This window comes from Adiantum capillus-veneris, chromosome 1 (assembly GCF_014529385.1).
Source record: "Adiantum capillus-veneris isolate H3 chromosome 1, ASM1452938v2, whole genome shotgun sequence".
Classification (NCBI taxonomy): domain Eukaryota; kingdom Viridiplantae; phylum Streptophyta; class Polypodiopsida; order Polypodiales; family Pteridaceae; genus Adiantum; species Adiantum capillus-veneris.
Genome location: NC_140931.1, coordinates 146,539,531 through 146,563,261, shown reverse-complemented (window position 1 = coordinate 146,563,261; position 23,731 = coordinate 146,539,531). Strand labels below are relative to the sequence as shown.

The 23,731-nt window shown below is 45.0% G+C and overlaps 1 protein-coding gene across 4 annotated transcripts in view; it reads left to right on the top strand.

Annotated features, from left to right (window-relative positions):
• Positions 1–23,731, top strand: part of LOC147465753 (uncharacterized) — a 101,008-nt gene that overhangs the window by 35,490 nt on the left and 41,787 nt on the right. For all 4 annotated transcript variants that reach the window (XR_015189407.1, XM_086521600.1, XM_086521611.1 and 1 more), the window contains exons 3-5: positions 21,743–21,802; positions 21,932–21,975; positions 22,053–22,095. Coding sequence is in view for 3 of the 4 variants with exons in the window: in XM_086521600.1 (XP_086377726.1) it covers positions 21,743–21,802; positions 21,932–21,975; positions 22,053–22,095 (147 nt within the window). In the remaining variant the exon portion in view is untranslated. The remainder of the gene's footprint in view (positions 1–21,742; positions 21,803–21,931; positions 21,976–22,052; positions 22,096–23,731) is intronic.

Here is a 23,731-nt window from a genome sequence, read left to right as displayed (position 1 = left end):
GCGGCAAGTCTTGCAATTCTTTCGTCGCGCTCACGGTCTTTAGCTTCTTGTTGTTCTGCTTTGCTTGCGAGTTGTGCCAACGCAACTTGATTCGTTTCTTGTTGTTGTGCCATCATGTCCAACATCGACTTGACCATCATCTCCATAGGAGTTAGTACAACTCGTGGCGTAGATGGCGAAGGGAGAGGGTCGAAAAAGTCTCCTGGTGGGGAAAAATCTTCGCTGCCTCTCTCATGCTCATGACCTGTATGCGAAGTATCCATTCCGCTTCGGGTGACGACCATGCACTACGATATTTGGTTCTTAAGTTCACGAGGAACTTGGGTTCGTGAGGGTCTTGGTTCTTGGGATCTTGAGGTTCTGGAGGTTCTTGAGGTTTTCTTTCGCTTGCAAATCGCGTTTGAGAAGGATCTTCTCTTCACCTGAGTTCTACTCTTTTCCGCGGGCGCACCCCTTGGCGGCCTTGCGTACACACCAAGGTTGCTTTTTCCCACCTCACTTCGATTGGCCGGCCGCTAAGTGCACGGTCCGCTCTCAATGAGTGAAAAGAGACACAAGGGGAGGCTGGACAAGCCCTTCTTTCTTGGGATTCCTGTCACTCTTCAACAAAACACGATTAGGAATCGACACGCCCAAGCGAACTTGGGTTCGTGCGACCTCAACAAGCAAAAAATTTCTTGTGGTTCTTTCCTTGAGTGATACAGAACATTGCCAAAGCTCTGATACCAATGTTAGGTGCAGCGGAATGATTGTTTGCGCTTTGCTCAAGATGAGTGCTCCGAACTGTGCTCAAGGTTCCTTTTGTTCTTATGGAAGGTAGAGCCTTCCGTTCTTAATGAGAGAATGCTATGATCACAAACAAAGTGAATGGACACTGTGCGTGAAAGTGTATGAGACTGAGAGATAGAGAGAGAAGAGAGATACAACACCAAAGATGTTTGTAAAACCCTCCTCCGAAGGCCCCACTCTCGTCGGCGAGAGTGGTCTACTTTTGATTGCACAAGTGGTACAATGCGTATGCAATGGACTGATGCAACTTGGGACTATGCCGACGACGACGACGGTGATGACGACGACGACTTTAGGGCTGAAATCTGTGGTCTTCTAACTGCTGAAAATCTGCAAATCTTCGGGCTGTTTTGGGTGGCTGAAAATGACTGTTTTAGCTGCATTTTTATGGCTGAAAATGGGGGTTCTTCTGCATCCAACTAGGGCTGAATTGTCTGCTACTAATGCTTGCTGAAAACGCTGTACATCTGCTGTCGCTAAGGCTGAAAAGCAAAAACGCTGAGGCTGATGTGTGGTTGCGGATGAAATCCAAAAACGCTAATGGCTGAAGTTGGAAACGCTGGCAAAATCTGGGACTTGCTGGCGATCATGGGGAATCTGCAAACGCTAGGGGGTAGGGGTCGTCTGCAGGTAGGAAATGATGAAAACGCCAGGCTGTGGTGGAGGCTGGCGATGGCAAACCAAAACGCTAGGGCTGAAGTCTATGGCGAGGTTGGGGGAACCAAAAATGCCAAGGGTTCCTGCTGGGGTTCTGCTGAGAAGGTGCCTATTGAGCATGTGCTCCTGCTGCCTCTTCTGCTAGAAAGTGCCAACTTGGGTTTGCTTATATATTAACTTAGCAAAATTGCCCTACCTACTTTTGTTGGAAAGTCACTTAAAAATAATAAGTGAAAAATACAAAAAATAGGGAAAATAGGCTAAATGTACTGGAAAATTCCCCTGACTGAATCTAATGGATCTTGAAGGGAATACTGATGATCATGCTGTGTGCAACCAGAGGATATGCATCTACACTAAGTGACTGGGCATGCACGGTCTACGAATAGACTCACAAAAGTGCCAGATCACTTCTAATCTAGACTTACTTGACTGACTGAACCGTGATCATGCTGTAGCTTGTCTACAGACACATAGGGTTGGATGTTTCACGTGACAGTATCCCACTTGACTGTTGGCATTAAACTCGCAAGCTGACGTACTGAAGCGTGAAAATTACATGAGAGAGAGAGAGAGAGAGAGAGAGAGAGAGAGAGAGAGAGAGAGAGAGAGAGAGAGAGAGAGAGAGAGAGAGAGAACCTGTAGCCAGCCCTGCGCGAACCTGCAGCCAGTCGCGAGCAACCCTCCACGCGCACTTGCAGCCGCACCCTCTTGCGTGCATCCTGCTGCTTCCGCGTACCCCCATCCCTGCAGCCTGCAGTCACAGCGTCAACCTGCAGTCACGACGTCCCCTGCCTGCAGCCCGTCAACTCCTCGCGCTATGCTGCCTGCAGCCCCAACGCGTTCCTCCTCGCGCTCTGCTGCCTGCAAAACCCTAATTTCCTGCAACCCTAATTTCTTGGAAACCCTAATTCCTTGAAAAACCCTAATTCTCCGAAACCCTAACAGTCCGCCAACCCCACCTGTTTCAAACCTTCACCGTGTGCATCGTTCGGCTACCTGCAAGGGAAGGAGAGAAAGAGAGAGAGCGTGAAAGAGTTCAAGCTTCACTATTGGGTCTTGCTTTTCCCGTTTGCCAGTCTCGCCCATTCTTCATGGCGGCTTTGCCGGTCTTGAGTGCCACACACGGCGCTCCATCACCACTTGCCTGTCGCGTGAATTGTACTGGTGACCTGTTGACACGCATTGACTCCAAAATTCAACACTTGGCACAGCATGCCTTGGTTGGCGGGATGATTGGACAGTCTCCACCTCGCTCTTCTATACGTGATTGGTGTCAGACTGCACTGGGCACTACTCAGGGACGGGTCTCGGAACTTACATTGCTTGGCAGAGGCATATTCATGGTACGTCTTTCAGATCCCGCCACTGCCTCAACTCTCCTGGCTCGCTCTCCGATACTCTCTGATCGCAGAATGATATACTTGACGAGGTGGTATCCAGAGTTCACTACTGAGGAGTTTGACAGCCGGCATCTTATTCCCAGATTCCCTCTGACGCTTTCCTTCCCGGATATGCCTCTCCATTTTATTGATGAGCATCTCCTTCAGATGATTGCTGCTCATTTTGGCACAGTAGTTCCAGGATCTTGCATCTTCTCCTTTGGTCCACCTCGCATTCAGGTCCTGGTGTTTGGGGATACTTCATTACCAGATACAGTTACTATGGCTGTGCGTGATCGAGATTACTCTTGCCGAATGGTAGTCACTGGCCGCCTAGGATAGTGTTTACGTTGTCACGAGATGGGACACTTGGCGCGCGATTGCCCCACTCAGCCACGCCATCGGCGCCAACAATAGCCAACTCGAGGCACCCACACTCAGCCACGTGGTCATCATCCACAGCCGGTTCCTCCTACTACCACTCGAGCACCTGAGCAGCCAAAGGGTGCTCCCAAAGCTTCAACCCTCCATGTTCCTCCCTCTGCTTCAGTTCCTACTGAGACTGCATGGCAGACAGTAGGTCGTAACCATTCCTTCCGTCCTCGTCAGCAACCCACCCCGCAACCAACCCCCAGTGTTAACTCTCCTGCTCCCTCACAAGTTTCCGCCACTCCCTTACCCCCAACTTCTCCTCGCCATTCTTCTTCTTCAGCCCAGGATCACTTACCTCTGCTACCAGCTCCTCCATCACTTGCCATTCCCCTGCCTGCTCCTTCCCCTATTCCCGAGATCCCTATTCCCATGCAGATGGATCATTCACCGTTGCTTCCTCTCCCTTTTCCTCCCCTCCCTCTCGCCCTTACTCCCCCCCCTCCACCTTCTGGTCCACCCCCTCCCTCAGTCGCTCATACTTACGTCCCACGTAGTTTTCTCAGCTCTTGCCCTCTTTCATGGGGCACTCATCGAGCTGAAATGTGCGGTAACTCAGAAGGACCATTGCGAGTGCAGCTCTACCTTATGCACCACAAGCCAGGTTGTGTTCCCTCTTTAATAGGCAGTCGCTCTCAGCCTACCCATTCCTTTTTCCTTCCATTCCATGCAGCTCAGGAATGATCCGAGGATCAGGTTCTGCATTTTGTGCATGCACAAACTATGGCTCAGCTTAATTTATGGTTGTCTACTTCCGCTCCAGATGTATTGTCTCCACACTTCCCTTCCTGTATTGGTGCAATGGAATGGAGTGATGTTTATGCTTGCTATTCATTGCCTATGATCATTCATGTATCCTCAGATGTGGTGCTTCCTATGTCTATGCGCATTTGGGGTGTCAAAGCTGCAGCATCGGTCATGCAATGTAAACAAGCTGAGGTTCGCAGTTGGTGCAATGAGATGCCATATTTTAGAGAAGGGTTGCGGGTTGCTTTCCTCCCGCCAGAAACTCATCCCTTGGATGGCCCAGCTGCCTCCAAGAAGATGGGCAGTTAGTCAGATGCTTTACCAATTCTTCCATGCAGACTATGGATTTACATGTAGTTTCTTGGAATACTAATGGTTTACAGACTTCTCGGGTAAGAGGTTCACGTAAGCTTTTACTTCGCAGAGATTTACATGCTCATGTAGTAGGCACTGTGGATATATTACTAGTACAGGAGCATAAGATTGCCTCTCCCTTTGGTAATCTCATGCCCTTGGGGGCTCACACTTTTTGGGAGCCTGCTTTAGGCATTCATGGACAGAGTTGCGGTGTATGCATTTCAGTGGGGCCACGATACTTAGCATCAGTTCAGCAGCATGGCACCCTTGTCGCTGGCAGAGCAGTCTATGTTTCTATCCGGATTCGGGACTCTACCATTGGTTTTATGTCAGTATATGCACCCACTACTCCTCGGGAGAGAGCTACTTTTTGGTCCTCTTTGGTTGCTGCTCTACCTGCTGTGGACTCTTGGGTTGTTGGAGGCGACTTCAACAATGTAGAGAGCGACTCTTATTGGCGATCGCTCACTCCTCCAGTTCTATCATCCATTTCTCCAGATGAGCAGCCAGCTTGGGATCGATTTCTTCTAGCTATTCAAGGTGTTGACGCTTGGCACATACCCTCTTTTGGTCACCACCCTGCTACACTTCATTACTCGTGGGGGTTTCAAAGATAGCAGGGAAGACTATTAGAGCGACTTGATCGTTTTTACATTGGCCCTTGGGCAGCAGCTCTAGGTGGATTTACTACTATTTGGCGAGGGACAAGCCTCTCAGATCATTTTCCCATCTCATTGTTTCTCTCTTTCACTAGATCCGCTGCACAGAGACGAGGCTGCCGCATCCCTGACAGTGTTCTCACCACCGAAGTCTTGCAGCAGCAGATTCGTGACTTGTGGTCCACATGTGATTCTTATTGTGGTCCCCCAAGAGAGTTCCTTGCACATTGCATTACTCAGTCTAGTATTTATTGCCGTGATCAGACTGCTAGTATTCATCGTCAGTTGAGAGTACGCGAGTCTGACCTCCACATTCCTCTTGGTTCCACTCAGCGCTTGCTTGAGGAGTGGCCTCAGGATGCTTATCTCGCTGCTAGACAGACAGAGCTCACACAGGAAATTCGTCGCATACAGGAGGCTAGGTCTGAGTTCACTCATCATGCTTCAGTATCTCATTGGATAGCTAAAGCTGATCGAATGAATAAGGACTTCTTCACTGCGCATAAAGAGCGCCCTCCTGGCACCACCCTCAGGACTTTGTGCGATGTTCAAGGAACACTTCATATGCATCCTGATGTTATTCTTGATATGTCTCCAGATTATTTTGAGGCATTGTTCACTGCTGATGTATGCACTACTGAGGTTTTACTTGCCCGTGAGCAGATCTGGCATCACACCCAACGTCGTTGTACAGACACTATGGCAGAGATCTTGTTGGCCCCATTCACACTTGCAGAGCTTCATGCTGCTATCGAGAGTCTAGATCCATCTTCTTGTCCAGGCGAGGATGGCCTCACTAGAGCTTTCTTTTTGACCTATTGGGATGTATTGAGTACACCACTGCTTCGTGGTTGTCAGGATATCTTTGCATCAGGCTATATGCATCCGGATCTTTGTTCAGGTCTCATATCTCTTATTCCGAAAGGGGGTGACACCACTGAGCTTCGCCAGTGGAGACCTGTTACCCTACTCCCTTCGGTCTATAAGATATTAGCGTTACTGATCAGCCATCGCTTGCGACCGTTCTTACCAGATATTATTCACACTTCTCAGATAGGCTTTGTCATGGATAGATGCATATTGGATAATATCTTCACTTTTTATGAGGCAGTAGAGTGGGCCAGAACATCTTCTGAACCTCTCGCTTTTTTCATCCTTGACTTCGAGAAAGCATACGATCGTGTTGAGTGGGAGTTTCTAGAAGGATCATTAGCCAAGATGGGTTTCCCTTCGAGATGGATCTCAAGCATATCCGCTCTCTTCAGGACTGCCAGCAGTGCTATTGCTATTGGTGGTCGTGTCAGTCGCAGTTTTCAGCTCTCTCGATCTGTCCGTCAGGGATGCATATCTGTATTTGTTTGTGGGAGAGACTATGTCCGACTTTCTTCGTGCTCAGACTCATGCATTTCGTGGCTTGACCATGCCAGTACCTTCAGCTCCGGACCTTATCGATCAGGAGTTTGCTGATGACACTATGCTGATGTTGCGCTATTTGCTAGCAGCTCTTGATGCCATGCGGGGAGCCCTGGAGGTTTTTTGCATTGCCAGTGGTGCACGCATTAACTGGCATAAATCCTATGGGTTATTGGTTGGCAGTGATGACGTACCTACTTGGGGGGTAACTGATGGTTTCATATGGCTACAGCCAGGTCAGACATACAGATATCTGGGCTTCCAGGTTGGATTTGACGTTTCCTCACAGTAGCAGTTTGCACCCGTACTGCAGTCTATTCGCAGGAAGCTTTGTCATTGGTCTTCACGTCATCTGTCGTTGGCTGGCCGTGCATTGGTCGCCAACCAGGTCATTCTGGCTACAGTATGGTATATGGCCTCCTGTTGGATGCTACATTCTGGAGTGATAGCTTAGCTCCGTAGACTCGTGCGGAACTTTTTATGGAGTGGCACAGATGGGAGTACTGATACTCGTGCACGAGTTCGCTGGTCCACGATTATTCACCCTCGATCAGAGGGTGGCCTTGGCATTATTGATCCAGAATTACAGAGCCGCGCCCTTCTTACCAAGCTTATTGTTCGGGGTCTTTTTCCCGGGCAAGAACCTTGGAAGATGCTTCTTCAGGCCGCTCTTTCCACAGCAACTCCGCGCCGCGGCACTAGAGATGGCCATACTTGGCATACAGGGTATCGTTTTCTCTTTACGGATGCCCCCTTGTTCACCAGCACTCTCTCACCTGTCATCCGATCACTCCTTCAGATTTGGGTCTCCATGCGAAGGGCTATCATACGCTCACCTCCCTCATGTCGTGAGGAGATTGAGCGCCAACCTCTCATTTGGAATGATGCAGTTCTTGATTCTTCGGTTAATCCACCCCGTCAGCTTGGAGAGAGGACTCACATTGATTGGGCTGCCTGGGACCTTGGCCCTGCTGCCTCTATGTGGTTGTTTCATGAGACACGTATGCTGGATGCAGATTTTGTGGCAGAACATTATGACATTGGTCGCGGGGTGACAGACAGACTGCTTGAGATTGACTCCGCCGTTCCTTCACAGTGGGATGCAATCATGCGAGGCACGGTTCAGATGCCTCCCCATAGTGGCTGGGAAGGTCTCTTTGCTCAAAGCACTCTCTTATTAGTTCGTTTAGACACCATGCTGTTCACAGTTGATACAGACTACTCTCAGGGGATTCATGTTAGATTGACATATGCTACCACCTCTCCGCACCTTGTCTACCCCGGCGCTCGATGGGAGGCCATACAAGTAGTAGGCTCCCGTGGGAAGCGTCGTCGTGTTGACCCTCGTTTCGCTTCCGCTGATGCCGCCCTTTGGAGGCTTTGGGTGTGGGAGGGTCGTGCACTATCTCAGCTTTATTGGGACCCAGGAGAGTGGCATTGGCCTCACTCTAACCCCACCGGTGCACCTGTATCATTCTTTGAGTACACTGTCAGAATTGGAAGATTAGCATTGATGAGACAGCACCCAGAGCAGCCCACTCGTATGCGTTTCGGGTTACATTCAGGTCTCTCCCATGCCTATCTACAGCAGTTTTGGTCAACCATCTGGGATTTACATGCGGCTCGTCGTATTACTTTTTTCATGTGGATGATTGCACATGCAGGACTTCCAGTTGGGACTTGGCTAGCTACTATGGGTCATGATCCGTTATGTACTCCATGTCCTCTGCGACTACCCGAGTCCCCTGCACACTGTCTTTGGTCATGCTCCTCTTCCCATATCGTGTGGCTAGCAGTTTGCTTTTTACTTAGCAGAGCCAGTGTTCAGCATGGATTTCTCACTTGGGGATCTGTCTCATGGTTGATGCCGATGCCCGGGCCGCATCTTTTCTACGAGGGTTCAGACACAGATCCAGCTCTTATGCTTACCTCGACTGGTTATCGGCGAGGGACTTTGGCTATGTTACCACAGATCGCTTGGCAGGGGGATCCTCAGACCCGTGATGAAGTTTTTTAGTCATCACTAGCATTACACTATGGAATATTTGGAGAGCTCGTTGTCTTCACATTCTCAGTGCAACACCACAGCTCCTTCAGGATACCCTCACGGCCATTTGGCTGGACATCATTCACACCCTCATTTGGCAGTGGGATTCTTCCTCGGGTACCTCTAGAGCAGCCGAGGCTCGTCGATTTGCCTTCTTTCGGCGTTGGGCCAGATCACCACTCTTCTTCACACTTCCAGGTGGCCAGATTACATGGCATTATGCCCCCCCTCAGTGGTTTCTCCTTCACTCATCACACAGACCACCATGAGATTGTTCTAGTCGAGTTGTCACTATAGTGGCTCTCACCCTTCCATTCAGATTGTACACCCCATGTGATAGGCTATTTTGGCATCCGCTGGGGATTATATTGTACTCAGTAATATATAGCCATGATTTTTCCAAAAGAGAGAGAGAGAGAGAGAGAGAGAGAGAGAGAGAGAGAGAGAGAGAGAGAGAGAGAGAGAGAGAGAGAGAGAGAGAGAGAGAGAGAGAGAGAGAGAGAAAATGAAATTTAATGTTATATTAACGTCTTCAAAGGCCAAAATGACCTATGAGACCAATCTGTTACAAAATAGTGAATCCGATACCATGTATGAGTACAAAAGAACTAGAACAAAAATACTACTACTATTAGAATCCATCCTCATGTGCACAGAGAGAGAGAGAGAGAGAGAGAGAGAGAGAGAGAGAGAGAGAGAGAGAGAGAGAGAGAGAGAGAGAGAGAGAGAGAGAGAGAGAGAGAGAGAGAGCACTCTCTTATTAGTTTGTTTAGACACCATGCTGTTCACAGTTGATACAGACTACTCTCAGGGGATTCATGCTAGATTGACATATGCTTCCACCTCTCCGCACCTTGTCTACCCCGGCGCTCTATGGGAGGCCATACGAGTAGTTGGCTCCCGCGGGAAGCGTCGTTGTGTTGACCCCCGTTTTGCTTCCGCTGATGCCGCCCTTTGGAGGCTTTGGGTGTGGGAGGGTCGTGCACTATCTCAGCTTTATTGGGACCCAGGAGAGTGGCATTGGCCTCACTCTAACCCCACCGGTGCACCTGTATCATTCTTTGAGTACACTGTCAGAATTGGAAGATTAGTATTGATGAGACAGCACCCAGAGTAGCCCACTCGTATGCGTTTCTGGTTACATTCAGGACTTCCAGTTGGGACTTGGCTAGCTACTATGGGTCACGATCCGTTATGTACTCGATGTCCTCTGCGACTACCTGAGTCCCCTGCACACTGTCTTTGGTCATGCTCCTCTTCCCATATAGTGTGGCTAGCAGTTTGCTTTTTACTTAGCAGAGCTGGTGTTCAGCATGGATTTCTCACTTGGGGATCTGTCTCATGGTTGATGACGATGCCCGGGCTGCATCTTTTCTACGAGGGCTCAAACACAGATCCAGTTCTTATGCTTACCTAGACTGATTATCGGCGAGGGACTTCGGCTATGTTACCACAGATCGCTTGGCAGGGAGATCCTCAGACCCGTGATGAAGTTTTTTCAGTCATCACTAGCATTACACTATGGAATATTTGGAGAGCTCGTTGTCTTCACATTCTCAGTGCAGCACCACAGCTCCTTCAGGATACCCTCACGGCCATTTGCCTGGACATCATTCACACCCTCATTTGGCAGTGGGATTCTTCCTCAGGTACATCTAGAGCAGCCGAGGCTCGTCGATTTGCCTTCCTTTGGCGTTGGGCCCGATCACCACTCTTCTTCACACTTGCAGGTGGCCAGATTACATGGCATTATGCCCCCCCTCAGTGGTTTCTCCTCCACTCATCACACAGACCACCATGAGATTGTTCTAGTCGAGTTGTCACTATAGTGGCTCTCACCCTTACATTCAGATTGTACACCCCACGTGATAGGCTATTTTGGCATCCGCTGGGGATTATATTGTACTCAGTAATATACAGCCCTGATTTTTCCAAAAAAGAGAGAGAGAGAGAGAGAGAGAGAGAGAGAGAGAGAGAGGCTCACAGACGCGGAGAGGCACCGGGAGACAAATCACAACGTTCTTCCATGCAAAGATTGAGCAGACGCGAGAGCAGCCAGAGAGGAGCGATATAAGGCATATTACTAGCAAAGGTATACTGAGTGATCGAGCAGCAAAGCTTGGGACATCTTGTAGGCCCAAGATGAGGGGATGCTACGATTGCTAGAGGAGGTTGCAACAGAGGATCAAACCTATATTGGCGAGAGTCTAGACATGGGAGATGCTGTATGCAGACTCTCGCCATGGAGGACATCGACACAATCATGCACGGACTGATGCGAGCCATCTCCAGATTCTGATACACACATATCCACCATTTTGTATCTTTCTCTGAGATACATACTCACCTTTTGTATATGTACCCCTTAGGCTTTTTATACCTACCATTTACAGTCCTAGTAGTGTTTCTGTTTAGTAAGTTTCTTTCTTATTATCCAGACCTTTATCAGATTCACCACGATGTAACTCTTTGGTCTCATAGGTCATTTTGGGCTTTAGAGGACGTTAATATAACATTTCATTTCATTTGTGTGTGTACACCCACATGTGCATTCGCGTTGTTGGGAAACAAGAATAAGAGGCACCTCTATAGCAATGTCTCCCAATATCGATCAAGATACAAATTTAGCACCATAAACCGTATCAAAAGAACTCTTACAAAACGACAACTCAAAGACAAGTGATTCATTAGGAATTTACAAGCACACACCAACCCAAAAGACCACCATGGAAACGAGGAAGCACCTGCATTGGCATGGAATTACAGCATACGCCAACCTATGCACTTAAGGAAAAAATCTTCCCCTTCACCTTATCTTCTTTAAAACCATCAATTCGAAGTGTACCTATGCCACAAAACATGTAAGACCCCGGCGACTGCCATATCTTGTACCCTGCGAGGAACATACTGTATCTTTCAAACCACAACTTCAAAGGGATGCTTTGAAGCCTCAAAATTCTTTGCATTTTTTGCAAAAAAAGTTCAGAAGATTCCGATTTTCGAACCTATGCACCACTACGTGTAGGATTGGCACGAACATCATGTTGTCATGGCACGACTACATATTGAAAAGGCTAGTCGAGGGCAAAAAAACTGCACTCGAAAGCATGAAGGAGGCACGACGACTCAGAACTTGCAAATTTCTGGCAATAAGCTACCCCCGTGCTTGCTCACAACTCACATATGACTTATATACCAGTTTTAACTCGAAACAACTTTTGTATAAGCACATTCACCGACACGTGGCACTACATGGGTAACTTGCCTTGCATGTACATGTATCTAATACACCAAGCTAAAGAGATCACAAAACAAACTCATAAAGACTTGTCACGTCATGGCATCACCATATGTACAATATGTATAAAAAATGGGTTTCTCAAAATGCACACAGTATAGTTTCTCAAACCCTAAGCCTGCTAGAGCATCCATGCTCTTTAGTATCATAATATGTCCACCTGGATCAAAAGGCTATATAACATAAACTTTGACCATATGAAGAGAATATCACAATTTCCTTACATCCAAAACCATTATCATGCTCAATATTGAAAGCCATGACATATGTAGCATCCATTCTGCTTGTGAGCATAAAAAGTTATCTTCAAGGGCCATATATGGAGAGCCATTAAATGTAAGGTGCAGCGGAATGAATCTTGTGCTTTTCTCAAGATGAGTGCTCCGAACTGTGCTCAAGGTTCCTTTTGTTCTTATGGAAGGGAGAGCCTTTCGTTCTTAATGAGAGTGCAATGATCACTAACAAAGTGAATGGACACTGTGCATGAAAATGTGTGAGACTGAGAGATAGAGAGAGAAGAGAACACGACACCAGAGATGTTGTAAAACCCTCCTCCGAAGGCCCCACTCTCTATGGCGAGAGCGGTCTACTTATGATTGCACAAATCTCTACATGCTTGGACTTGCCGACGATGTCGACGACGACGAGACGGCTGAAATCTGAAAACGCTAATGACTAAAATCTGCAAATCTTCTATTTGCTGAATTTTGACTCTATGTCGGTGTCGATGTCGATGACGATGCGCTGAAAACGCAGATGCTGAAATCTGCGTTTTTCGGGCTGAATCTGCAAACTTCGCGGGATCTAACCGTGCGGCGAGGATCTGCTGCGGGAAGGTGAGATCTACGAGGTTCGGGACTTGTTCTGCAGTGTCTAAAGGCTGAAAACTGAAAACGCTGAGTCTAGGGCTGATTCCGTCGCGAAGATTTGCAAAAACGCTGAGGGTCAGGCTGATGCAAAAACGCTAGGGCTGATTTGTCTCGATCTGCAAAAACATTGCTGATCTGTTGGTGCAAATTGCTAACGCTAGGGCTGATCTGTCTTCTGTTGTCACCAGGCTGCTACAGATGCAAAACCGCTGGCTGATCTGGGGTGCAAAACGCTAGACCTTCTTGCAGATGCAAAAACGCTAGGCTTGCTGGGGTCCTGCTGAGAAGGTGTCTGCTGAACTGAGTTCCTGCTGCCTCTTCTGCCAGAAAGTGCTAGCGCTAGGTTTGCTTATATACAAACTTAGCAAAATTGCCCTACCTACTTTCCAACAAAAGTCACTTAAAAATAATAAGTGAAAAATGTCAAAAATAGGAAAAATAGGTCTATGCACTATAAAAATGCTCATGATGGAATCTGACTAGAATTTGATGGTCATGCTGTGTGCAACCAGAGGATATGCATCTAATCTTAGTGTCAGGACATGCACGGTCTGCGAACAGACTCACAAAAGTATCAGATCACTTCCTATTCTAGACTGACTTGACTGAATTGAACCCTGGTCGTGCTGTAGCTTGTCCACGGGCACATAGGGTTGGATGTGTCACGTGACAACGTGTTCTCCTTGTTCTTCTGCCCATTTGTGCTAGCCTAGGTTTGCTTATGTACAAACTTACTCAATTTGCCCTACTTTCCAACAAAAGTCACTTAAATTAATAAGTGAAAAATGTCAAAAATAGGAAAAATAGGTTAAATGCACTGAAAAATTCCCCTGAAGGATTCTGATAGGAATGCATATGATCATGCTGTGTGCAACCAGAGGATATGCATCTACACTAAGTGTCTGGGCATGCACGGTTTGCGAACAGACTCACAAAAGTGCCAGAACACTTGCTAATCTAGACTGACTGGACTGACGGAACCCTTGTTATGAAGTAGCTTGTCCACGGACAGATAGGGTTGGATGTGTCACGTGACATCTCCTCCTTTTCAAAGTGAGGTACTGGTACCGAACTGTATGGCGTTGAGGGAGATCGCCAATAGCATCCGGAATCCTGGAAGGGACTCTTCGCCGGCCGACTCTGATGTGTGGGTCGCGCGGTACTTGAACTTCATAAAGGTCTGCAATGCTTGGTTCTTTGGGCCGCGCTGAAAGCGACACAGAGTCTTCTGTGGCTCCTTCAATGCTTCAACTTCGTCTTTAGCATGCTTCTTTCTTCTTCAAGAATCTCCATGGCTGAAAATTCCTGAAACCACTTCCAACACAAAAACATGAACATACCCATTCCATGTAAAGTGAGTGGTGGAAAAATTATCGTCTTCCTCAAAGACGGTGCATGCAATGTAGATGAACAAATAGACGGAGTGCCAAACGGTTCACCACACACGTAAACAATAGGATCGAATCTTTCTCTTCTGATCTAAATCAATCAACTGTGGCAATTCAAAACGGAAATGCCCATGCTTGGTGCTCATACTTTCTTGTGCTCTTTCTACAATTGTGTCGTGCCAAGGTAGAGACATGTAATGTGACTTCCTTGAATGCATACTTTTCAGCTTTTCATGAACAATCCGCATACATTTGTGCTCATTCATGAGTCAGACGTGCTCAACGTACAATATGTCATGCCTAGGAAAGGGACCACATAAAGACATTGACTAAAATATAGGAAACGATCGAGAATGAAACACTCAAACGATGCGTGCTGACTAAAACGCTAGGGCTGATTTGTCTTGATCTGCAAAAACGTTGCTGATCTCCTGGTGGAAACTGCTAACGCTAGGGCTGATCTATCTTCTGCTGTCGCCAGGCTGCTGCAAATGCAAAAATGTTGGCTGATCTGGGTGCAAAATGCTAGACCTTCTTGCAAATGCAAAAACGCTAGGCTTGCTGGGGTCCTGCTGAGAAGGTGCCTGTTGAACTAAGTTCTTGCTGCCTCTTCTGCCAGAAAGTGCTAGCGCTAGGTTTGCTTATATTCAAATGTAGCAAAATTGCCCTACCTACTTTTCCAACAAAAGTCACTTGAAAATAATAAGCGAAAAATATCAAAAATAGGTCTATGCACTGTAAAAATGCTCGTGATGGAATCTAACTAGAATCTGATGGTCATGCTGTGTGCAACCATAGGATATGCATCTAATCTAAGTGTCTGGACATGCACAGTCTGCGAACAGACTCACAAAAGTGTCAGATCACTTTCTATTCTAAACTGACTTGACGGAACTGAACCCTGGTCATGCTGTAGCTTGTCCACGGACACATAGGGTTGGATGTGTCACGTGACATTAAACCTCATGTCATAGCTAAAGGCTTTAACATATCCTTCAAAATATCATATACTTCAAGATTAGTCATTTTGGTGACTTCACGCACATCCACCTCGTTACTCACAATCTACTTTGTGCAATCGTCAAGCTCAACCTTATTATCATTCTTATATGTTGAAGTGGTCCGGGGAAAGCAGCAAGGAAGTGGCCTCTAAGCACCACCTAGGCTCCCGTGTCGCTCAAAAAAAAAAAAATGGATGGCCAAAAGACCAAACCAAACCCACACAAAACCAAGACAAAGGGCACCACCTAACTAGAATGAGTTAGGACATATCAAAACATGAACATCACACTTGAGCTTACACACATCTTTGTACGATCATCCCCATCATACATCCTAACATACCAAATGGAGAGACTTACCTGCGACAATTCATGAAACAAACTCACAAAGGCACTAACACTTGAGCATAAATAGACGCACACACATACACAATCACAAGCCAATTGATGATTTTGTTACTCTAGTGAGGGATCTCCAATCCAACCTCAACCTAGACCAACAAAGTACCACCAATGCTCAACACCATCATCAACAAAAACTCTCAAAGGAAAATACACAAGTGTTACCACAAGTAGACGTTTCTAATTGTTGCGGCAAGCTAAAGAAGATTCCAAAATGAGCACCAATTTGTGAATTGTCAAGAGATTTAGGAGATAATGAGAATGTGTGCCCAAATCCAATTGTTATAGATAGATAAGTAGACCATACAAATGGAGAGCCTAGCTCTGGCGATTATCTCGACATAAGGACTTGACACGAGGGCTTCCTCACACACTTAAGTAGCTAAAGCTCTTCTTCTCTCAATTGATAAGCCCCCCCAAAGTGATGTAGAAGTGCTCTATTTATAGCATTTCCAAGTGGATTATCTCTAGGCATAAGTATGCTTATTTGTGTGGCTAATTAGGTTTATGGTTTTTTGAATTCTTTATATGGTGGGACTACTTTGTCTTCTCTATTTACATTGAGTGAGAATAGGGAGAAGAGAAATAACTTATAGGGTTGAATGGAGGTGTTTCTATCTACATAGGGTCTCCATTTTTTTAAGGCGAAATTGGATGGGCAAATTGCATACAAGTTAGTAGTTATAATATTTACAAGTGAAGCACAAACGTGCCAAATGGATAATTTACAAAGGGAATGCTCAAATGAGCATAACAGGAAAAGTGATTTTATGGAATGGTTATATACAAGGATGAGTTTGAAAAGATAAGAAACCTGTCACTGCTCGCAACGCCTTGTCGTTTGCCGCTCCAATGCTTGATCCGTGGCGAGGTCTTGTCGGCTTGCGTAATTAGGGTGCTTGCGGGAGATTAAGTTAATGAAGAAGATGCACACAATCAGCTTTTTGCTGATTTTTTGGAAGAAGAGATCAATCATTTCTCTTCATTGATAATTACTAAGTAAGTAGTTAGGGTAGATGAGTGTTTAAGCTTTCATGGAAGGTTTGTAAGAGTGGAGGTGATAAGGATTAGTTGTACTTAGAGGGGGGAGAGAGTGTTTGCAGGTTTGAATAGAATGGAGATGGAAATGAGAGTTTGTGTGGGTGAAGAGAGAGTGAGGGTGAAGCATTTTGGACCAAGACAGCAAAACTGGGGTCCACCAAAATGCCCATAAAAAATCGCTCATAGCTCCAAAAAATGCGAAATAAATTTTGCTAGAAACCTCATTTCATGAGCTACAACTTTGTAGTTTTGTGCAAAGTCTAACTCGGAGTGGAATCATGCATGAAAATTCGCCCAAAAACATGTGTCTTTTTCTCCCTCTCAAAGTCTTCCAAGTGGGGTCCTTGGTTGTTCAACTTGCATATATTTCAATCGGTGAGGCATGAGGGCTTCACATGGACCCTTAATAATGCTCCATTGAGTCCATGAAAAATTATTATTGAATTTGGTGATGATATGTATGATAACAAGTGTACAAGCTAAGGTGCATGATTATAGTAATAAATATAAATAATATGTATATAAAATATAAAAGTAAAATAAAATAAGGTAAGATAATATGCAAAAGAGGTATGCTAAAATATATATTGTTATATTTTCTTACAATAGGTGGAGTGAAAAAATAATATTTACAGTTTTACACAATGTGAAGGGAAAAAGTACACTGTAGTTAATTTGTGTGAAGAAAAAATTGAAATCTCATGGATAAGTAAAATATAAATATATAAATGAATAAATACACTCTCTTGAGATGTAAATAAATATAAAATTTACAAAAATCACTATACCGTAAAAAAACATGACACACACACCTAGTGAATTAGTAAGTGGGTAGGGAAAAAAATGCTCACACCTAGTTACATAAAAGGGGATGGGAAAAAATGTGTAAAAATAAATTTTTTGTTTTTATAAAATCACACTCCTAATATTTATGCCCTTTAAAACAAAAGAAAGAAATATTTACATAAATACTAAGGGCAGTAATAATTTTTTGGATCCAATCCTACTTACGTAATTAGTAAAGGTGGAGTTTTATAGTTAGGACACACTTTAGAGAAATATACATATTTATGAGCACACCATATCCACTATAGCGTAGTATCACACACATGAAGAAAAATAAGGTATGTACAATCTTTGAGTTAGCACGTGGGTAGAGTTAAAAGGTTAGTAGTGATGGAGTGAGGCTAAAAATGTGAAATTTTTAATAGCGAACAACAGCTATCAATGTAAGAAGGTTCGTAGGAAGAGGATCAACCAAAGTAGCATCAACCTTATCCCTATCCTATGAGGTATAACCAAAAGGTCTTCATGGATGCCCATATCTTCAAGAATGTCTTTTTTTTAATCATGAACCAAGGCATCACAAAAGATGTCACCATCCAAAATATCCGGGCAATTATCCATAGAAAACTCTTTATCCATAGGATCCAAAACAAGCTTATTGACATCATCTTTCTTTGGGCTTGATAAACCTCTTCATGAGCAACATTAGTATGCACATGGACATCTCCATCAATTTCATTTATCTCATCATTCACATTCACATTGGGAGAAACTTCGTCTTCGGCATGTGAAACACCATTAACTGGTATAAATAACAAGGATGGCATGATCTATACATTCTTCTTAGCATCCTTCTCCTCATTATATGCTTGATGCTCTTTATTAGAACCACCATGATATAATATTGCATTAGAGATGCCCTTTGTATCTACATCAATGCATAGAGAAACCTTCGGTTGCACATCACCCTTCAATCCAAGATCTCTCAATCTCTCTAGCTTCCATTCCTTATGCTTTGCAACCTTTACTGCAACATCAAAAGTCTTTGGCCTTTTAAGCTCAACTCTCAACCTCAAATCAGTCCTCAAACTTTTCATAAACATACACATCTTAAGCATAAGAGGAGGAACATCATTGTCCAAAGCAACACACCACCTTTTCCACAAATCGTGAAAATGTTTCCCAAAGGCATCTACACTCTGATTATCACCTTGTATAAGTCCTTTAATGGAGTGCCATACATCCTCTTGGCCTCAAATCTCTCGAGGAAATCCTTCTTTATTGAATCATAACTCATTAATTGTGGAGATTTACATAATCTTCATTGAGCTTTATATTCATTGTACCATGTCCTTGCATCCTCTTTCAAGCAAAAGAACAAAATCCTAATTATAAGCATTGGATCTACCTTATTGGCAATAAAATAAGAGTATTCAAATTTCTCAATGAACTCATTAGCGTCTTTATCTACATGATCATAAAAGTTTGGAAATCATAGCCGTCAAAGCTTTCAATGGAAGGTGACTGGAAGTAATTCCTCAGTGGTGGACTCCAAAACATTGCTGGGAAACAAGAACAAGTGGCACCTCTATAGCAATATCTCCCAATAGCGCTCAACACACAAAGTCAACACCACAAACCGTATCAAAAGAGCTCCCATAGAACCACAATCCAAAGACAAGTGATCCTTTGGGAATTTACAAGCACACGTTCGTCCAAAAGACCTCCATGGAAACTAGGAAGCACCTATCCTGGCATGGAATTACAGCACACGCCAATTAATGCACTTAAGGAAAAGAGCTTCTCCCTTCACCAGTATCAACCTCTAAACCACCATTTCAAAGTGTACATACGCCACAAAATATATAAGCCTTCACAACTTACCATGCACCAAATTGCCTGCAGGCTGCCATATCTTGTACTTGCAAGAAACATATTGTATCTTCCAAACCACAAATCCAAAAGGGATGCTTTCAAGCGTAAAAAATTCTTTGCATTTTCTACAACAAAAGTTTTGAAGATCCCGATTTTCGAATCTAGCCACCACTATGTGAAAAATTGGCACGAATAGCATGCTGCCATGGCATGACTACACGTAGAGAAGGCTAGTCGAGGGCAAAAAACTGCACCAGAAAGCATGGAGGAGGCACAACGACCCAAAACTTGCAAATTTCTGGTAATAAGCTACGTCCTTACTTGCTTACAACTCACATATCATTTATATACTAGTTTTAACTCAAACAACATCTGTACGGACACATACAGTGATTCGCCAACTAGCACTACATGGGTGACTTGCCTTGCATGTACATGTACCTTACACATTAAGCTAAAAAGGCCACAAAACAAACTCGTAAAAGACTCTCATGTCACAATACGTACTAAAAATGGGGTTCTCAAAATGCACGCAACACAGTCTTAACCGGTATCCATAGTTGCCAAGAAACACATTTCTTCACTCATGAAACGTACGAAACGTTTCAGAAACGTTTCTGTATGAGTTTGGACGTTTCAAAGGTAAAGTCAAGGCTCATGTTACATGTAAACCTTGAAGCCTCTTGTTCTTTGTTTCGGTCATGAAATCCTCAATGTCATAAATGTAGCTTCTGTCTTGCTTCTAATGATGAAAGTTAGTCCTATTCTCCCTCTTTTTCATGTCTAATTGTAAAACATAGATCTCAACTTATACCACTTAAACTTACGTACATTTCTTTAGTTTGCACGAAACTTCTGTTTTGGCGTTTCTTTCTCGGACGAAACTATTTCGAAACTTCCGAAACTCGTTTCAAACGAAACGTTTCGAAACTCCGTGTCAACTATGCCGGTATCAGAGCTTTGGTTTCTGGCTTGCACGTGGAGAGGTTTTTTTGTGGAGAGATTGAGCTTGCCCGGTTCCATTTCGGAGCTTATGGAGTTATTTTGGCTCAGTTAGAGAGATCTTGACACTGAGAAAGCACAGCGTTGGAAGAGCAGGTCGGCTCTCCGTTTTGCAGCACTGGAATTTTTGTGCAGGCCTTTTATGTGACAACATTAAAACAAAAGGCAGCATGAGAGTTGGAAGAAATCAACTGCAAGCGCTGAAGCTGCAGGTGATTTAAAGTGCTGCTTTGCAAGTGCTGGAGAGGAAGAGCAATAAAATCTATGCTGGCGATAGTAAAATCAAACACTGGCAGTTAAGTGGGCAGCAAACAAGCAGCGCTTCTTTTATTTGCACAGTGGCTAAACTAACGGCAAGGACTGGGAGAAAGGTCAGCATGGAGGGAGTTCAACCAAAAGCAGAGTGCTAAGACTTTGCAACGCCAGCAATGGGAACACGAAGGGCTTGACTTTTGTACAAAGGCAGCATATGCAGCTAATGATATCGCTGGTAAAGAAAGCAGATGCCTTGGGTTTCATGTATGTTGAGATGTGGCGATTATGAAAAGCTCTGTAAGTGCTTTTCAAGCTTCCTGATAGGGAAATAGTTCGTGGAGTGCAGTGAATGCACTTGTGCAGCCGTAGTTGGCTCGTGCATGCCTTTGATTGGTGTGCAATTCTGTTGAGTTGAAGGCCGATTGCCATCCGTCTATGCACGGCATATTTTGATGCGTTATCCGGCAAGATGATGGATATGTATGCCATGTGTGACGCTCTGTATGCCTTGATTGGCGTCTTGATGCTGTCTTTGAGCTCATGCCATTCTGTTGTGACGGAGAAGAAGTTATAGGAGTTTCTAGGAAGATGCCCAACCAGGTAGAAGAAATCAAAACTTGCAAATCTGGAACACACCCAGGAGTATGTCTTGTAACAACTAAGAGAGGATGTTTTGAGCACCATGCTTATAGAGTGGATTTCCAGCTTATTATGTTCGGAGCTCCATTTAATGGGATACCATTGTTGGAGTCTCTTATTCTTGATTCTTCCTTGCCCACTTCTTACGGCTGTTGGATGGTGGGGATGAGCCCATGCTGCAGTTGATGTCTTGGTGGATGTATCCCTGAGCCAAGTAGACAGGTAAGACGGTTTTAGATTTGTGGTGCGACAGTGACTCTTCCTCTGTACAAGGGTGGAGGTTCCTATGTTTTGGCCCCTGGATTGAACACGGGAGGCTGGTACATAAGCACACACCTATTTTCTTATCCATAGATTGCCATGCAGTTACTCGTAGGGGGTTTGAGGACCCACTTAAGATGCGCAGGTAGAGACTGTTGGGCGTGTTGTGGCAGTTATCTATTGTCTGGATATTCACTCTCCAGATGGGAATGTAAGGGCGTTGGAGGAAGATGTTGGATTTCAATTGTAGTGAGCTAAAGGAAGGGTTGTGTTAGTTCATAGCCTAACTAGTTTGGAAATTTGGATGGTTATGTAAAGTTTTATAAGCTAGACATGCTTCTCTGGACAGTAAAGTATTTTTCTTAAAATGTGCAGCATTTCACCTATGACCAATGTTTATTGAAGTGTTTTTAGTCATTAGCGTATCGGGCAATAATGTCTGCAGGTTGCCACTGGCATGCTACTTTTGGTGCTGTCTGGTCCTTTGAAGGCTGCCACTTACTTGGTAAGCGCTAAATCTTTTCATCATTGTTTCATTGTGAAATTCCTGAATGTTTTTTTGAAGAATTCGCACATTTTCTGGATTTTTCTGTATGTATACGAGTTTTTTCAAGGGGTTTGATGGTTTTTGTAGCTTATGCATGGCTTTCTGGGATTGACAATGGGTGCCTTGTGGAGGTATGATATGTCCAAACTTTAGCATCTACTGTCCTTAAAAGGAGCCTTTTTCTTGATCCTTTGTTTTTTGCTTGTAGATCAAAGATGAGTTGGGGTACCTCATTAATAATCTGTACACTGGTAAGCTATGTTGCATCATGCATGGCATGGAGCCAGTGATAAGAAGGGATTTAACAAAAAAAATTCGGCTTGAGAGATATTACTTAGGCTGCATGTAAATTGAAGGGTAAGCAAATGTTCACAAAGTTAAGAGAAAGAAGAGACAGTAATTGAAAAAACCAGATGACCAGTTTTTAACGGATAGAGTATGAAGCTTTTGCTGCAAGTAGGGTTGTGAGAACTGTAGCCTGCTACAGTGTCACTTTCACTTTGACACGACAGTAGTTTACAGTTGGGCTTTGGTCAGTTGGTCTTTGGTCTGGTCGGTTCACACTTGGGCAGAGACACGTGGCAGAGTGGTCTAGTGGACATCGTGGCCAGGTTACCACCGCCACCTAGTGGGGATAGACTTAGATGATGTTCTTTATGAGCCGTTGGTGGCTCTTGATGATTGTACATATGAGTAGTCGTTTTGGGCCAGTGGCATTATCTTTGTACGTAGTCGTCTAGAGTGGGTTTTTACACAGAGCACGTCTGCACCATCCCGGCACATCTATGCCTCGACATCCCCATTGTACCTGAGAGTCCTGGGCTGGACCTGAGTGTGCTGCCACGCCAGAGTTTGTATCAGTCTTTGAGATAGTCGAGTCATATGTCCTGGTCTGCTGTTGTGTCTTAGCAAGCTCTGTTGACGTCTACTGTTTCCTTTCTGTTCAGTCTGTTTGAGGGAGATTTAGTCTGTTTGAGTGAGATTGTCACGCACATTGCACTGAGGACCACCCACTGTAGAGAGCACGACACATTATCCGCGCTACAGGTGCTCTCATTTTGGCGATCACGGTGGGACCTCAAAGGAAGTCTCACTCTTGTGGGGATAAAATCGTGAAGCTAATCGGTTGTTACCTGGCTCTGCACACTTGCTTACACTGTGTAGGTAGTCTCCAAGTTTGGTCCTCTCTCGCCCTGGTCCAAGTCCTAGTCCTCGTCCGTGGTCCTTGGTCTTTGGTCCTGGTCTAGTCCTCGCCCTGGTCCAGCCCTCCTCGTCTTGCCAGCTAGGTGGTCTAGTCACTGGTCCTGGACCAGGTGGTCTAGTCACTATCCTCACTTGTTCTGTGTTAGACCTGTGCTGTTCACTGTTCACTGCATGACACATACAAGGCGGTCAGTTGAGCGTCAAAGCGCACTACTGAGCCCTCTGAAGCACTATAACAGAAGACGCCCGGTGGTATCTAGTAGAAGTCCATTAACCTCATCAACCTTACCTCCACATACGCCATCCCCCATTCCTTCATCTCCCATTCCTTCATCCGGTTCCACATCTTCCAGATCACCTTCTCCAGTAAAGCTCTCTCCTATTGTGCTACAACAAGGGGCCATGGAGGCATTGGCTAGCGTGTTGGCCAAGGTAAGCATCAAGTTCCCCACCTTCAAAGGACTCTCCTCGGAAGATGCGGACGACCATGCACGGAGGTTCGTATCTCTCTGTAGAGGACGTGGTCTTAACAGGGAAGATGCTTATCTGGTACTTTTTCCATCCACCTTGGACGGCTTAGCAGACAAATGGTACAGCCAATTTGCAGAGAATCATTTTGCAACTTGGGCAGACTTAAGACAACAGTTCTGTGCAGCTTTTAGGCCGGGCGACTACCAAGAGAAA